The sequence below is a fragment of the Bombus fervidus genome, chromosome 1, assembly GCF_041682495.2.
Source record: "Bombus fervidus isolate BK054 chromosome 1, iyBomFerv1, whole genome shotgun sequence".
NCBI classification, from domain to species: domain Eukaryota; kingdom Metazoa; phylum Arthropoda; class Insecta; order Hymenoptera; family Apidae; genus Bombus; species Bombus fervidus.
In genome coordinates, this window is record NC_091517.1 from 22041399 (window position 1) to 22060714 (window position 19316).

The 19316-nt window shown below is 37.8% G+C and overlaps 1 protein-coding gene across 1 annotated transcript in view; it reads right to left on the bottom strand.

Annotated features, from left to right (window-relative positions):
• Positions 1-551: 551 nt before the first annotated feature.
• Positions 552-19316, bottom strand: part of Su(tpl) (Suppressor of Triplolethal) — a 145703-nt gene continuing 126938 nt past the window's right edge. The window contains exons 3-10 of the mRNA XM_072010202.1: positions 13102-13226; positions 11489-11605; positions 5859-6098; positions 5312-5382; positions 5021-5227; positions 3176-4082; positions 2569-2746; positions 552-2456 (exon numbers count right to left, since the gene is read on the bottom strand). Coding sequence (XP_071866303.1) covers positions 2241-2456; positions 2569-2746; positions 3176-4082; positions 5021-5227; positions 5312-5382; positions 5859-6098; positions 11489-11605; positions 13102-13226 — 2061 coding nt within the window. The 3' untranslated portion in view covers positions 552-2240. The remainder of the gene's footprint in view (positions 2457-2568; positions 2747-3175; positions 4083-5020; positions 5228-5311; positions 5383-5858; positions 6099-11488; positions 11606-13101; positions 13227-19316) is intronic.

Sequence of the window (19316 nt, forward strand, 5' to 3'; positions counted from 1 at the left end):
AAAAGAATGAGAATGAAAAAGGATACGTTTAAAATTACTATGTAAGATTCTTTCATCGCATTTATGCGTTTAAAATTATATATCATAGTAAACAGACAAAAGAATATTAGAAACATTAACATCATAAACTTTCGTTACATATTCAATGGAAAATTGAAATTGGCTTGATATATGTAATATCTTTCTTTGATTCCTTCGTTCAGTAACTGCAAGTTCTCCAACGAAGGTGTCGAATTGTATCCATCTTTCCAACTATCCGAACAATAATAGTAGTAATAGCATCAATAATTATATTAATAGTATCTGTCATAATAATAATAATAATAATAATAATAATAATAATAATAATAATAATAATAATTATACGAAGAAGGTATTCATTCGTACGTATAATAAATTGGCGTATACTGTACAACGCACTGTATATTATATTTATCGCCGACGACGATTAATTATTACTATATGATACTTGTTCGTTTTTAATATTTCGATCTTACCGTTTTTCTTCTTATTTCATTTATAATTTACCTTTACTCTTTTTTTTTTGGGGGGGGGGGGGATTTTTAATTTGCTGTTTGTTAAATATCTTTCATTTCGTATCGGTGATGGCTCCGCACCATCTGCCTTTCAATGACTAACAACAGTTATGAAATCGTATAAAACGGATGTATCCTAGCATAACGATACCACACAACTGGAACCACTACGAACGATCGCGTGATTTGGAAGTAACGAAGTCAATTCTATTTTTCGTCTCATTCTCATTTTCCTAAACTTTAGTCCTGCTTCTTTCGTGCGTATCTGAAGCGCGAAGTCCGACCATAGCTAACCGCACGTGATTGGTTCGTTCGTTTTCTTATATCACTTTATGGCAGATAATTCTAAAAAGAGTGCTTAGCGTATTCTCATCCTTCCTCTCTTTTGTTTTATTACGCTTATTTTTTTTCTTTTTTTTTTTTTGTTTTCATCGTTACAAGATAGATTTCCAAGTTATGCCTACTAAGTCAAGATACACCGACCGAGTCCCTGATATAAGAGATGGGCCGTATGGTGAAGAAACAAAAAAGAGAACGAAGAAGTAACAAAGAATCGTTCTAATCTTACGATGCATATAACGTAGTCTCTCTCTCTTAGCGGAAAAAGTTAAGGATTCCCTTTGTTCTTTCTCTAATAGGGCAAATGAGAACAAAGAAATAAGATAAAAGGAAAGACATAAAAAAAAAGACAATCAGAAATGGAGGAACAAAGAGAATAAGAAAGAAAGAAATAAAGAAAATTGCGAGCAGCAGATCATATATACGATTCCCGGCAGCTCGTGGACAGTCTCTGTGCTAGTCTCCTTCCTTTTTCCTTCCAATGGAAAAAGAAACGCAGTGTCCTCAGGACGTGGCACGTGATAAGCCCTTTACTACCTTTTGGACCCTGTTCTTGCATTCGCACTGTCGATTTTTCCTTTTTGTTTTTAATCTAATGTTAAATTGGACGACACACTTGGAAGTGCGCACCTGGACGTGCGCACGGTAAGTAACTAATTATATAGAGTATACTTTTTTTCTCAATTGTCTTCTTTCTTCGCTTTTTCCCTATTATTCCTCTTCTTGTCTTCTATTGAAGGATAGAGCTCTTTCTTCTTAAGAAGAAACGTCTCTGTGTTTTTTCAGTTCACGCATACATATCTAGTTCTCTGCAAATGCCCTTTTTCCTCATTGTTCTCTCTCTCTCTCTTTCTATTTTTCTCTCTCTCCCACTTCGGATGGACTTCTGGCTTTTTCTTCTTTTATTTCCATCATTCTTATACTTCTTCTTTTCCTTCAAATTGTACCGATTGTCGTTAAAAAGATCCTTTATCAATCTGGTTACCATTGGTCGAAGTAGCACGCAAGCATATCCCGATGATCGCTCATGATCACACAACGTAAGTCGAAGAGATCATCACAGTCGCGCGCACAAATCAGTTACAGAAGAGAGATCCTCAACTTACACGCAAATTTTTTCAACAACAGCATTGAAGATTCTTCGTGATGTGCGAGTTTATATATATACATATATATATATCCTCGCAACTCCGGTTCAGAGAGTACTTGACTTTGTTTTCGGCGATACAACTCAGGAACCATGTGGACCGTTTTAGATCAGCCTTGGAACATGCCGAGAAAATGCAAATTCTTCGACACTGAAGATAATAGCATACCGACAACCGAAAAAAGGTAGAGAGTAAAAAGCGGCCTTTTCAGTTTGTGTCAGTAGTGCAAACTATCCATTTCCTTCGTGTCGTTGCTACTACCGACGTTGCTGCTGTTAGCCATGCCACCACAGTTCTGCGTGTCATATTCCAATACCAGTCGCTTGATGTGGCTTAGCTTTTCATGCAAATAATGAAAACGGTGTTTCGTTTCCTTATGCTTAGGATCGCGTTTTGTCTCGCTATACTCGTCCAAAATTTGCTGCCTTATCTCCTGTAAAACAGAAAACAGATATAGATAAATTCGTTAGATCTTCCATTGTAACAATACTTCTTGCGATACAGTATCATTGTGTCTTGTATATTATTTACATTCGATACGGTACCTCGTATTCGTCCCAATTTCCAGAGGCCTCTTCCCGTCTTAGACGATCTTGAAGCTGAATGAATCGTTTAGATACTTTCGCCACTTGGGCATGCAATCTTCGATATTCTTCATAATCAGCATTGAATTCTGCTTTGTAACGTCTTCTCTGTTCCAAACTGCTTATTGTCGTATAATACCTGTAAGAAATTCGAGCATAAATACACCGAGGTATATTTTGCTCAGTAACATCCACATTAAGCTTCACAACTGAAGGAGACTCTACTACTTTATTTCCATTATCGTAACATATGAATGTAAGGGTGTATATTATAGAGAAAGAATAAATAATATATATATATATATATCATGACAACTATGGAGCCATGACGACGAGTCTTTCTCTAGCTTACAAAGCGTGCAGGATCGTGTTGTTTTTTTTTTTTATTTTTTTTTTTATTTTTTTTTTTATTTTTTTATTTTTTTTTTATTTTTTTTTTATTTTTTTTTTACAATAAATATATATCCATATTGATGAGCGCTACAATATATCGTAATTAACAATAACGGAGACAAAATCGTAGGAAGAATCCTACTGGGGTTAGGTTTAAATTTTATTAATTGCTCACGTGAGGTAGTCCGGATACTCCGATGATTTAGGACTCTCCTCTAAGTGAAGACCGTCAGGATTATGTTCAGTGGCGGCATAGTTAGGTACGATTAAGTCGTTATACGAATTATCGGCTGTTCCGTTATTCTTCTTTCTGGGGTCACGATCCCTGTCGCCAGAGCGTCCCCTATCGTTCCTGTCGCTTCTATCTCTCCTGTCGGCGAGTATTCCATTCGAACTACCACTATAACTACCTGCACTACCACCGTCACTCGCGGCACTCGGCATCGAACGAGCCACGCAATTCACAGCCGTACCGGCATTCGCTTCGCAACCAAGTATCGCAGTCTTTCCGTGATGATGACGACTGCCGCTCAAAGAATTATTATGGGCTACACTACTATGGCCAGTGGACGCATTGTTAGCGACGTTGCTCGCAGACGTTCCGGTGTTCCCGTCCCGATGACCGTGCTGGTTGGCCTCTTCGCTGTCACTGGTTGGCGTCAAGCACGCTTTTCCATGGCCGTAGCTGCCACCTCGTAGCACATCACTGTTTGCTGTTCTTTCGGGTCGATAATCGCCACGACGATCACGCTGATGTTGTCGTTGATCCCAGCCGTCAATTACACCACCGCTGTTACCACCACTGCCACCATTAGCACTACTACTACCACCGGATCCACTGGAAACAACACTAACACTGTTACTATTTCCACCACTACCAGCCGTCCTTCCATTCTCCCCTACGTTCGACGATCCGGAATTCAATTCTGGCTTCTTATAATGGGATATACGTGGTCTTTTTGTAGGCAATCCATCGTTACCCTGGTAATATCCTGGTCGCTTGTTGCCCAACAATGAGGGTGGAGGTGCTGTGATCGCAGGCGGTGAACCTGGATGAGTGGAATTTGGGGATTGCCCGCTGCCTGTAATCATAATCGATAATATACGTTCAATATGTTATTCTATATTTTATCTGGATTATTGTTAACGCGTTAGCGTGTATGAATAGACTGTTGGAACAATCCTTTGAAATTATCGTTAATACTATGGTAACATTTTAGATTCGAAGCTTTTACGACGATGGATGGATGCTATGACTTGGTTTTTCGAGAGAAACTATCGCAGGTGTATTCCGAAGAAGTGGTCCGCGATATTCACAGAAAAGGTAGGCGTGAAAGTGCTACTCATCGTAAGATTATCTCTCAAAACATAAAATCATGACGCTATAGCAATAAATAGCAATTTTGGTGGAAAAAGTACCGTTCACAGGAACTTTCGGTGTGAAAAAATTAATATGCTAATGGATTAATACACTGTATAATATTTACATAAATTTAAATTTTTATGAAAACAAGAAATACAATGAAATTCAAATACAGACTTGCGTCATTCGCTAAATATTATAATTAACTTTGAATATTTTTTATATTTTTTATCCTGTATATTTTTGCACATTCAAATTTCCCAATAACAATAAAATCAAGTTGTATTAGTCACATCACATCACTGCATTAAGTTCAAGTTAAGTAACCATTGTTTTCTGTTTAAATCATATTTTAATAAATAACTTGGTAGAGATCAAACACCAGAGAGAGTATGTAAGATTTCTACTATACTGTAAACAATGTATAAAAGACCATTATTGTTATTGTTCGAGTGCGTTTGGAAAAATATTTTTATCGGTTTGCCAATTTCATCGTCATTATCTTTGAATCTTTTAACAAGCGAATAAAAGTATCGAGCAACTATGTATTGACAATTGTTCCCGAACGAATGTGAAATATAATCAGACTTTCACGTCGATCTGTCGCAATGAATATTCGACGAGAATGAAGATTTAATCCGTGAAAATGTATCATACCGCTGGATCCATCGCTAGAACCAGGAGGCGTTAGATTCTGAGGTTTTCTTCTTTTCAACATCGTTTTTTCCTGTTCGGTGTAATAAGGCCAATCTTCTAGCACGTCATTCCAGACGTATCTATGCAGATGATACGTGTTATCCCTCATGAAAGCTACCTGTTTCAGAATTGTCGTCATAGCGGTACGTTCTCGATCTTTGATGCCCTCTGAAAATAAGATATTAATTAATTAATTTGCGCCAAAAGTTTTATGGAAGATCTTAAGTTTGTATTTTTCATTTATATTTTTACCTCTGTTTATACGATCGTACAATTCCGGCTTTTTGTATGGCCGCAAAGCAAGCAGATGAATGAGCCTTTCCCTGTAAACAAAATATTCGTTAGAACTAATAGATACTTGGATAATTATTTAAGCTCTTACTTTAAACCACTTATCTTACAAACTTTACTTTGTTTTCGTTGTTTTACCGAACTTTTACAGCCGTATTTATAAATGAAGAACACATAGACAGAGTATAATAAACAGTCTTGATATGCACAAAATATTTATGATAGGATTTAGAATTGTTACTAAAATTATCGTTTTATTCGACTGTTGAGTTAAACAGTAAAAATATTGTTACGAAAACACGATATATATTCTTGTTATTGTTTGCAAAATTTCGTAGACTTATCATGTATTTTTATAAAATAAAGGAAATAACGTCATGTCCTTGTGTGCTCTTCAAATATTTTTACTTTTCTTAAATCTTTCTTGTTTCGTTCTCCATTTTATCGTTATGAGAGTAAACAATGATCATTCCTCGAAGTACGATTATGCGTTCTAATCGGAACTCACTTGAGTGGTCTACGCATGATATCGGAGACTTTCTTCTCCGGTTGATTTCGGGCTGTTGGTTGATTATTGACAGCAGCCTTGTAAGAGGAAGACATTCTAGGCTGACTAACGGAAGTTGGAATGCTCGTCGATTCCCGATACCTCGAATTCGACGGTGATGGAGATGGTATAGTTCTTCCGGTGGTTTTCACCTTCACCTTGCGCCCGATGTCCGGCCCGTTTGGCTTGATAACTCTGGTGCTGATGGAAAATAAAACGAAGAACGATAAGAGACATGCTGATAAATATTACTACTATTTTTAATATTACATTATACGATATTGGCGAGTAATATGTTTTTTATAAGAGAACAATATAAAAGAATATAGTATACGAGATTACTTACAATCTTAGAATTTGAACTTTCGAACCTTCATGGGGAGACGCGACAGGTTATAATATATATTTTCAAAGATCTAACAATTAATGTGATACAATGCTACGTGTGGAATGTCAATCTACGAATAAGCACGACCTGAGATTACTTTCGTGTTGGCGACTGTAGACCATTGAACAAGCGTAGAGCACGTCTAAAGAACAAGACAAGTTCGTTCTTGTGTTCTCACGGAGAAAAGTTGGGGGTGAGTGTATGAAGAAAGCGGATTCGTTGCTCACTTTTCGTTAGAAAAGTAAGGGTAACGATTCGCAATGCCCATTGGTTATGCTAGTTCCTTAGGTTTATCGAGGGTCTTTCGAACGGTCCATGGATCTCGAACGGTCCATGGATCTCGAACGATCGGAAGATGAAGGACGTTGCACGGACCATCTCACGCAACAGAATTTGTTATTATAGCTCGCAATGTTTGAAAGCATTATTGTTAAGAGAAGAAGAAGATGGAAAGGAATAAATGAAAGTATAGTATTTCGTAACGTGAATGGATTTTTATTTTCGAAATGATACACGATATAACTCACGTTCCGATAGTTCTACCTTACTTTCCCACAATTTGCATGATTTACCAAGTTGATAAAATGATTGATAGTCCCCTACATCGTGAATAAACTAGTTCCCTGGTACATTAAATATTCATAATAGAAAGTACTATATACGAAACTATGCAAGCATAACCGTCTACGGTTGTTAAACGAAAGAGAACAAAAATAATGGTCGTTAATGCCCACGTTTTTTCACTGTCATTTCCAGTTTGAAATCATTACAGCGTTAATAGTGCGTCCCTGCTATATATCGATGGTCCTGAAAAACATTTTCCCGCTGTGATTAGGTACCATAGGAACTTTACGATAGTAATATCGTACCGTCATCTTAGTATACACCGTCAAGAATTTTTATATGACAGAGGAAAGTGATTAATCAATAAAATATTCAAGGAACGTTTTATAGTTGGCATGTAGCTATTTCACAACGTTTCATTTAATAGATTTCTATTTAATAAAACAGCTTATTTCGTGATTTCGATACGTGCGTATGACGTGATTGATATAAATCTAAACTCACAGGATTTAAAAGATATTTACAAGAATTATTGATTATATCAGACTCTTATTTTGCCAAAAAAGAAGTGCTAATATTGAATAAATTACTGAATAAATTCGAATAAATTACTGAATATTCCCGGTGAAAGTTATCCGCGTTGGGGGACGAAATATTTTTTCTCAATAAAAATTAATGATTTATATACGGCACTACTATGATATCACTTTGCACTCCGGGTATCTGCGATGACCCATCAGAAACTCCGAATCATTTTTACTATAGGTTTCGACAAAGTAAACCACGAAAGACTACAACAAACAATCAAGAAACAATTCCCGGAGCAAATACACCAACTAATAAAATCATATCTAAGCAACAGAACCTTCGTAATAAAAATCAAACACGCATACTCAGAAGTCAAAGACATCAAGGCAGGGGTCCCGCAAGGAAGCGTCTTAGGACCAATACTATACACGCTCTACACGGCCAACATACCAACAACTACAAATAGCAAAATACTGACATTCGCGGACTAGTACAGCTGTACTAATCAGGAACACTAACCCAGTAACAGCAGTCGCAATATTACAAAAATATATTACAAAAATATATCACAAAAATAGAAAAGTGGCTGCAAGCTGAACAAATCAAAGCTAACCCTAATAAATGCAACCACATCGCGTTCACACTGCGAAAACAGATACCACCAAACATCTTCCTGAATGGCACGCAAATAATACAAACTAGGCAAGTCAAATACCTAGGGCTACACATAGATTCACAACTCACATGGAAACAGCACATCGAATCAATAATAGACAAAATACAGACAGCAAGGAGACAAATGTACTGGCTAACAAGTCGAAAATCCAAATTAAGCACTGAAAACAAGTTAAGAATATACAAATCAATCGTAAAACCAATCTGGACATACGGAATCCCGCTATGGGGAACAGCAGCAATGAGCAAAATTGAGACAATACAAGCTAAAATTCTTAGAACGATAGTAAACGCCCCACGGTACGTAGGAAACGAGGACATTCGAAAAGATCTGGGAACACCAACGATCAAGGAGGAGATTAGTAGACTCGCAAGAAGGTACAGAGAAAGAATAGAAACGCACCTGAACCGGCTGGCAACAGCAGCGGTCAACACATCAAACATAGAAAGAAGACTAAAAAGGAAACACCCAACAGACCTCACAAAGGATATAACCTAGCAAACACGACGATGGTACCCCGCTGGGGGTAGCCACCTACATGCTATATTTTATTTTGTTTTTCTTTTTTTATTCACCTCCATCTTACCAAATGTCCTTCTGGACAAATTGTAAAATCCAAATAAATAATTAAAAAAAAAGTTTTTTTTACTATAGGATGCCAGTTACTCCGAGACTACTTACAATCGTACTTAGAATGTCGCCACGGCAACGACAACGGAGCTGTTAAATTCCATTTAGAACGAGGGTAAATAGGCCGTGATAGTTGTAGATGTGTAGTTGCTAATGTGTAGATATCGCTGCTGGGGTACTGCTGTATTGTTCTTCTAATTTAAATGCGTGGAAGAAAAATCGAACTCCGGTCGCCGGAATTTGAAAACCCGGGTTCCGAATGTTCGTAACCTAAGACGCTAACCACCGTCGTCCGACACTAGTTAGTGTCGAGTGGTGGGGTATTTTGCTGTCGAGTGCCGCCACAAGAATATCACGACAGCGGCGATAACGGACTTGTTAGTTTCATTTGCAATGTCGCCACGATGGTATCACGTAAAATCACAAGCCACAACTCAGATTATAAAAAAAAAACAAGAAGGTTGAGCCGAAACACAACTATTAACTTCCTTTTTTATTGCACTTCATTATGCACTTAATAATCACAATTGAGTATACGCTGAATTGGCACGTATAGATTACATTTTACTTTAACAACTTCATATAAATTAAGTAGGAAAATGATCTGAGGGTAGAAACCCGATAAAAAGACATTGACTGTTCGAAAGTTGGAAAATCAGTAAAGTTTAGTGACGATATTGTGGCGGAGGAAAGCTAGCGATGGCTGGGTATAACGGTATGAAAAGAGCTGATTTTTCAAGGACAGGTTTTCATTAGGAGAGTGAGGGAAATAGACTTCGCTGTCAATTGACTGATTTTTTAGGTTGGTGGGTGAGAAAGGGTGCTAACCGCCCTTGAGAAAAAGTTGCTAACGGAAGAAACCGAACGTTAGAAAACTAACTTTCCGGTAGTAGGCAAAAATAACACTGGAAATAAAAGATGCTTGTTTTTGGTCTGAAGGATCTTAACTATGAAAATGCCAAGATTTATGGTGGGTCCTTAAAAATATTGAGAGTACGCGGTAGACATCTGGTTGCCATTTTGCCCTCGGCGTGTGGCGTGGTTTCCGATGTGGATTGAGACGTGGTTGACGTTACAATGGCGACAACGGAGTGTAAAGACACATTAATCGCAACTACAATCTCCGCGAATATACAAAAGTATACAGAAGATAAACAGATTCTAATTTTTTTGTTTATTGTCGTATCGTATCATCTTTTACATTAATGAAAAAATCTCAAGCGCGAGGGAGGTAGAAAAAATTGATAAACGCGTATATGCGTCCATAGGAATCAAAGGGATAATTCAAGCTATGTATATACAGCACAGCTATGATTCTATTATTCTCTGTAATTTAAGTAAGAAATATGATAGTAAAAATGCCAAACAATCTAAGATACTAAACACTGAAAATATAAAAGATAGAATTCACCGTTTTGGAAGATCAGCTAATTGTAAGTAGTTCGCATAATATAATCAGTATAAATCGCTTCGTATAATATGATCGGTATAAACGACTGGAATATTTTACCATATATCGTATCAGTTAACGAGACCATTTCTATCTCTTAACGTCGACACCTAACCAGCCCACGCTTGACGTCAGTAGACAAGGTTCTGGTTGACGCCAGTTTTCCACCTAATGTCCACCTCTAATCTACGGGAATCGTATTTCCACGAGGAAAGTGATTAATCGATTTTCCTTTCTGACGCAAGCCATCACCGGGAAAACCCATTATCAGCTTTGCTCTTAAACACAGATTTATGTAACCGGTGCTACCACTAGACAACTATAGAGAATGCAACTGGTTCAAACAATGCAATGCCTCAGGTTATTCTGTTTTTTTTTTTCTCTTTTCTACGTTCCTACAATGGGATTTTATTTATCAGAATTTCATCTATCCGAGCCAAATTTTATTTATCTTTATTATTTTAGTTATTCTTAATCGGCAATTTCTATACCTACAAAATTTAAAGCTAATAAAAATAATCGAATTAATTCCAGCGAAGTGGATTTTACTTCTTGCAAATGTGAATATACAAAAACGATGCGACATATTGATGAATGAGAAATTAAATATATATTAAGAAATTTTTGTATTCGAAAGATTGAAAACTCGAGGGATGAATCTTCCCTCTATCGATTAAATATACTAACGAGAAGAATCATCAACAAAGAAATCTACTATTCGCAATATCTTGTTACACGACTTGTTTATGTAAACCGTGTATCACACAATATATCTATGTACGTAATAAGGTTCATCCACAGCGACAAATACCAAAGATTTCGGACCTAAGTCGCACTTGCGGGGCTTTTTTAACCTTGGCCGTTACGCTGTTAAACAAATTAACTAATCTACCTACACGATATCCATCCATTGTCTTACAATCCCAATGATCTTTTCTTTTTCGTTCTTCAGTTACATCTTACACGATAACGTCTCCTGTAGAATGAAGATTGGCTCGTGTAACTCCAAAATTCCCACCTCTTCCCTCCTCGTTCCCCGTAATTATCAACGAACATCGTGTAAACGATAACGAATAAACGAATCTGGCATCGAATTCAATTCAAGAATCGCTTGAATCGTCATGAACAATGGATTTAGAAATAACGTGATTCGGGACGAGAGTCAACTTACTGGGCAAGGTGAAGTGCACATGAATATGACACAGAAGCCACTCGAAAAATAGAATGGGCAAGCATATAAAGGAACGAAACCCTGTACGAACTCGATAACGAACTCATCGAAGAAAAATCGGCCTCCATGGAGGATCGATGATGTCGAGGATTCGACGTCCGTATCTTTTCGAGGGGTGACCTACCATTTATTCTTGTTATTCTCCTCGGCGACGGCCATCCGATGCCTGGTTGTCTCGTACACATCGTCGTTCGCCTGTATCCGCATTTTACACGGCAATGCGCCAAGACTCTCCAGGCTCCTGCACAGGAAAAATGGGACACCATAAAGAGACCGATAAGTCGCTAGAACGAGTCTTGACGCCGTTTTTCTCTTTTCTTTTTTCCACGTCGTTTCCGGTGTCTTGAAAATGTACCACACGTTTGAAAGACGCGCAGTCTCTAGATTCGAGAGTGGGAATCGATTTTATCCTCCCACGAACAGATGGTTACGCGATGAAATTTAAGATCGGTTTTTCTTCTATATATAATTTTTACCAAAGTTACAAACGAACTTTGTCCACGGAATAGAAAATTTAAGATCGTTTCTCTTGGTAATATCTTTCGAGGATACGTAATATCTTTCAGAATTAAAAATAAATTTTAGCTTCGTGGACTTGATACATTAACCGTCAGGAAATAGATCTTTCTTCGGGATTGTTAGAGATTAGCGTTGGTTCTATGAACCTGATATATTGTCTGACAGAGATTTAATTTTCTAACTGACAGGATACGGTAAGAATAAAGGAAGTTGAAGACTGATGGAAGGAATAAGAAATATTATCACACCGTTGCAGAGAATAAATCCGAATTAATTCTTACGCTCTTTCATCTTCGTCTGTCGCTTTATCTGTGGCATAAAGTTCATGAAAGTAAGACTAATCATACGTTCGAAGGACAGTTTTCAATTATCGAGAAAATGTTTCATTCGTGGAACATCGGATCGAACGCGATTATAAAGAGATGTATACCCTTTTCAATTCCAAGCATTATGGTAACGTTAAATTTAAATCAATTTCAAAATCTGTCTGTCAAAATCACATACGTAAATATCGTATATCGATAATTATAAGTTATAGGAATGTTATAGAAAAAAAATTCTGTCCTATTTATACAATGATCGCGTGTAGGTAATGTGTCCATTAAGTTTAACGACAAAACACTAATAGTTACTGATCGTTTCGACACGATTCTCCGTTTGAGGTATGCAACTATGTATTCTACACGCCACTGACCTCGCTAAAGGAATAAAATAGACAAACTCGAAGATGGTATCCCGCTGAGGGTAGCCATCCACGTGTTATTTAGCAATTAAGCTAGAAAAATTTACCGAATGTCCGGCTGGACAAATTCTAAAGTACAAACTAAATGATAATAATAAAAAAAAAAACTATGTATTCTGTTACAGTTTACTATTATTGCATCCCGTTTTTCCGACAAGGCCATAGATTAGTGTCAGCTGCGATCATTTTACCGACGTCATATACGTATCGAGTTGTGCAAATCCGCGTGAATTATACAAAATTTCCGGAACCGTGGTAGTAGGATCGAAAAGGAGGCGATTCCTCGTGCAAAAATATGCAATAATTTTTAACGATCTTTTTTCACGCGAAGCTTCGTTTTCGAGAAAATCGAGTTTGAATCTGCTCGGTTCGCTCGATCTGACTAGCTATCCCATTACTTTTATTTACGTACGTTCAGAAACGATAAGAAGCTGATTTTCCGGACTGACTACACACGACGCGAGATAGTTACTTACTTAGGGCCTGTCTGTTGGATGCATTCGAAGCTACCCTGAGGACCCTCGATGTCTTGATTGCCAGAAAGGCTAAACGTAAACCCTGTCGATCCATGGTTGGATTGGGTAGATGGAAAGGAGAGTTGCTGTAATCAGAAAGCCACCGGTTATTCGTGTGCCTTTATTCTGCTAATAAGGTCGTATTAACTTATGAAACAACTTATGGTGTAGTACTTGGTGTGTACGTGACACGACCAACCATATAGCATTCTCATGTTCCTATACCAGCGACAGCTATCTATATCTGCCGGTTACATGAAACTGTGCAATGTACAAGCATATGTATCTCCACTTGCCTATCTATCTATCTGTTTATCTGTCTGCCTGAACTTTTAAACGAGATCTGTATAAGTAGGATCTAATGTTCCTCGAGGCAACGTTTTATACGTTGGTCCTGTTGTCGTTACTCGCGTTACGCTCTTTAATCTGGTATCGTGTGTTTCGTTTGGTCTCCTTTTATGCATCTTTTCCTGTATTTCAATATTGCGCGAAAATTGAGTAATAAACACGTAACGATAGAACGAGGGTGAATTAAGAAACGATTAACCTATTTTTATTTTCTATGTTAAATATAAACAGCAGAGATCTGATCGCTAGAGTTCATGGACTGTTGCCGAACAGGTTTCCCAATAATTATCAGAATGAGAGAAATATAACTCTCTTCATGTTTTTATTATGTCATTACGAGAGAATTTTATTCGGATGATTGAGGCGCATGCGATGAAAATAATACCAAACACGACTATATTTGTATTACCTTTCGTGTTAATTCTACGGGTAAAAACTCACCTGACTACAAATACTACCTCACTCGCATTGACTACTTTTCTCGTGTATCCTTGGCGCACGGACAGCGCTCAGAAATATACCACACCGGATACCATTGTGTTCGTTGGAGTTCGGGAATCTTAACTACCAGTGTTCGCTAGCAGTGGTCATAAAAGTATACTTAAATGCTCAAGAACACGTTCGCAAATAGCGAGGCCAGCGAGGACCGACCATTATACGAACTACGGACTATTAGCGTGACATTATACGAAACTGCGTTACGAAGGCACGCGCTATGCATAGCGCTACTGTATTTCGTAATAAAGTAATTCCAATATTATCGAGTTATTCGAAAACAGTCATTTTAATATTCATAATTATAGAATCAGGATACGGATCAAACATAATTTACAGCGAATCGGGTATAAGCTATAAATTATATCCGATTAACATCTTTTCCAACGTAACACACGCTACACAAAGCAGCATTCAAATTTTCCACTGAAACACGTCCTCTCGTTACGTAAATTGATGGAATAACGTTGATTAGAAGCACCCTGTCAAATTACACCTAACCATCCACGATTAAGCTCCAGTGGACATCGTTTGGTCGGCTTTTAACGCGGTTCCCGCGCGACCATAATTTCGACAGATAACAAAGGTGCGCTCTGTGCGCGGTTATCGGCGTGCTGTGATAATTTCAAGCTCGTTCAGCCTTGCGTTCAGCCAACACGCGTATGGATGCGTCTATTCGCCAGCTACCAGTAGCGATAAACGCGGCGAAATTGGAACGACGCGAACGTAAACGAAGCGGCCGTGGAATTTGGAGAATTAGCGTGTAACGCTAACGATTACGCAGCGATGTGTGTAATTCAACCTCGCTCGGTCCGTATGCATCAATTACGATATCAGAGTGATGGTCGCAATTGACGACGCGTAATTGTCGATCCGCCTATCTTAGATAGTTATCCGTCAGTCGTCCCGATTGATCGCAGAAACGAGCAAGAAAAATTGGTGCCGAGCGCAGTTTCTTTTATACGTGCTCGCGATGAATCCTCTTACAGTCGTCCACGAAATTCTTTGAATACTTTCAGAAACTTTTTGCGCGTATATTACGCACGTTGTGTGAAAGATTCTGAAAATTTATTAGCGCCACAACGAAACGAGACTATCGCGATCGTATTGGTAAAATTCGAAACCAATCTGAAAATGTATGTAGGAATTACGAATTATTTATTGCCAGTATAAACTTTGCGAGTTATTTAAACAGTATTGTACGTTTAAGGCCACTATTATATTACTATCACGTAGTAATTTTTTGCTAAATATATTTCCGAGATACGTGTTATGACCTCTACACCCTACGTACGTCTTCGGATTGATATAGTCATGATTGGTCGTGTTTCACTCTGGCGTTAATAACATTTCAAGATGTTTTGTATCACGCGCATAATATATCCATAAGAATTTGTTAGGTTAGGTGGACGCATACTTTGCGAGCTACAGTATCTTCGAAACTGCGAACGTAAAGTTGAACTTGATTTATAGGATACATTATAGTAACAGATATAGATAATAATAGTCGGGATAAGAATTGAAAATGTTAAAGTGAGTCTCACTTTAAGGAGAGCTCCACATCTTCTTAACCTATTTGCATCCAAGCGCGGATTAATCTGCGCGCTGCGACTGTCTTCTATCACCAAGCGCGGATTATTACGCGCGCTGCGACTGCATTTTTTAATTTCCATTTTAATCTAAATAATTTTTTTTTAAATAAACAATTTTTACTTTTTTCCTCTGTTATAAAAAATATAAGATGCGATGTTTGCGAAGTAACATTGTCTACCAATCGTTTTGAACGGTAAATTTTCGATAAACTCCATGAAGAATTCGAATGTCATTTACTGCACCTACGACCGACTGCGCGCGATGATAGGGACCAGTCCTCTTAATTAGAGTCATGATGCAAATGGGTTAAGTGTTCAATTTTCTTAGTCTCCGAGCCATTGAATATTGTTTAACACTAAACAAATTTTTGAAGGGCCTCTCAGCCTCATAGTCTTTTCTACAAACAGCAAGGTGCAGTAATTAGACAAATACCCATAGAACCATGACTTCGGAGCTCTTTTGTAAAGTAACGCATTGTACTAATACTTAAAATTATTGTTATACATTCATCCACGCGTCTCCTCTCTATATTCCGAGATAAAACCTCAACAGAAAACAATTTTGATAATTTCGATTTTAGTCTCTAGCGAAATGTTTATTGATTAGCTATGCGTTGTTTTGTTTCATGAATGGTGTTTGCAGTATCGGTAGATAACGAGCACACGAACGGTAATAGATGGTAATTGCATTCATAGAACTAGAGTGTTTATTTTTGCATATGATCATCAACATCGTAAATTTAATTAGAAGCTGCTGTATAACGAAAGCGTTAATGGATAGAACATCGATAAATATTTTGTCTTCGTAACGAATACAAGTTCATTAATTTGTAACGATTAGCAAATTATAATCACAGACTTATATTTATAGGAACTTTCCTTAAGGCAGTGGTAAATATCACGAATATAAGCAGTAATTTAAATTATTCAAATATTGTGTTTATCAAATGACGATACTGTTATCGGAACAGGTCCTCCTTCGTTTACTATCAAATTCCACAACGTTAAGATTCCATTCTCCCATAAAAAATTCCATACATCTGCTACTAACTGCAGTCTCGCTTGAAGATTTCCCATGTGTCACGAGGTCATCAGGCACGCTCATCAATTAACAATCACGTTTCCAGGGTCGATCGAGCATCGTATAGTATCGTCTCGAAGATACCTAAGCATTTTCGAGATACCATAACGTATAAAAATATCATTCTGACAAAGTACTACGCCAGCACTTTGTGGTTCGACGTCGTTCAGAACGAGATGTTTCGCAATAATATTTTGTCAGTTGCGCGATGACTCGTAAATAACGATCGGCAAAACGGTAATCGATGGAAAAAAAATTCCTTTGCTTCGTATCAACGATGAATCCGTACGATTAAAACTCGTGTAAACGGGTTGTAGCATAAAAGCGAATAGAGCCGTATAGAGGTTACTGCGGTGAAATTTTGTTTCAGACATGCAGCGGAGGATGCGACGAACATTATCGTATCCGGTGTGCATCGAACGTGGAAATGGCAAATGGCCCGGCATGAAGCCCGTGCAAATCCGTTCGCGGAAACATTTTGACGTTTATGGTAACAGAAGTCTCCTTTGGTACGGGAACAACGTACATACATCGACAACTACGAGTCTATATCTTGTCGGATTCGTGCTATAAGGACTATTTGCATCACGATGACGACGATAGAGAGCAGACACATTTGTCCGTATTCAGGCCTATGACGAAAACGAGATCAGGAATCCATTCCCTTTTAACCAATACAAATAAATGTAAGCCTAAAGTGGATTTAGTAGAATTCGAATCATTTAAAGGAAAGTATAGAAACTAGAACAAGTACGAAACAGTGCCTGTTTTTCGCTATATCGTGCGACAAAGTAACTTGCCTTAACACATTTATGATACGCGATTTAGATATTAATATCAAATTTTGTAGAAAGAATTAGGATAAATTCTGTCAAATGATTGCTAAAAGACCGAATCTAAATACGCGTTAAATACGTCGATAAGTAAGTTTTAAAGTTGCTTCGCGTTTTACTTTCTATAGTTCATTTTTATACTCGACTCATTCACGCGATGTATTCGCAACCGCCAAATAAGAAACCCGGTTTCCATGCTTTCGAGAATTAACTTCTCCTCCGTCGGTACATGCACACGAGAGATCTGCGCAGCTTTTTCCCCGATTGAATTTCATCGAAAGTCAGTCGAGCACGACCGACTATTTCGCAACGTCCATGGTTGTACCTCTGCCCCTGCGCGTCTCCCACTCCTCTACCCCCTACCCCATTTCACCCCTGGCTGTTCCTTTCTCTTCCTCGATTCCTACGAAATCCTTTCTTTTTTTCTCTCGCTGCGCGCGGAACGCCTCTTGACATTTGGAAGTAAATCGGTCAACGGACCGATTACTTTTCGGATAACGCGTTCAACCTGACAATTAACTCGCAAGTTGAAGGGCATAGACGAGAAACGATCCCTAGATTCTAGATTCCTCTTTTTCAAGCAAAAGCGAAACGACGTTCTATAATTTAGAATCATTCATTTTTCTTCGATAAAATTAACTAATTTCTCTTTAAGAGAACGTTTATCGTGTCACATAGTAGTCGCAAGTGGATCTGTAATTACGTCTATGACAGAAGAATTGTGCACAACGAAGGAGGGCAACCTTCGCTCATGGAATCGTTGGAAGAACGATTCGTAGATACGAAACTCGAACGTAAAAGACTGACCGGTATCGCGCATGCGCAGAACGCGAAAACTCGTCCCAAAAATTTAACCAACCAGGCGGATGGTAACCGTTGCGAAACGTTTGTCGGTATGACATGACCGTGCAAGCGAGTTCAAGCGATATTATTCGCTTTCGATAATGTAACCACACCGTCTCGGTTTTCACGATATACTTGTTTATTTTTCTTCTTTCCTTACTCTACATATATATCCTTTTTGTCGATTTTCTTTACCCAGCCGCCAAAAACCGGTCCCCGATGCGATAGCAAATGACGAAACGATTAACGCGTATATTTACCAAGTATTACGGAATTACGACATTTTCAGTTCACACGATTCGATGCATGTTGATCTTGGAGAGTTCAAAAAAAAGTTTTTGTCGGTCGACTGTCATTCGCTGATATGTTAATGGCGGATGTTTCGAAAGTTAGTGGCAGCAGCGGTAGAGTTAATAGAATGATTCTTAGCAAGGTAATTTTATTGTTACGTTTGTAAATGTCGTTTGAGTTTTGAGTAATATGCGATTGATCCTATTATCTTATCTAGCTAACAAATGAAAGTTAATACGACAAATGAATCTTGAGGATTTTCAAAATTAGCAGCATGTAGAATGATTCTGAAGCTCCAATGTTGACATTTGATGAACGTGATTTAACAGAAGTAGAAACTAACGTAAGAAATAACGGGAAATGAAGAATATCGCCAAAAACTTAAGATACAGAAAATATTTAAAATCAAAATGAAGACAAGAAACAGGAACATGGGGTATAGGTAGGATACGTGTACGCATTTCCTAAAACTTCTTAAGTTTAGATTTAAAAAGGGAGTGTCCTAAAACAGGGGGACGTAGGAAGTCTCTACAAACAAAAATTTAGAAATAAATAACTAATTTTTGAATATAATTTTTTACATAAAGCGGTCTTACGTTGGGCCAATAGTCTCGGATAGCAAAACTCTTTGATCCAGCACCGACTAAAATACATGATTCGTCTTTCTTCGATTAATTTTTCGAATATCAACCT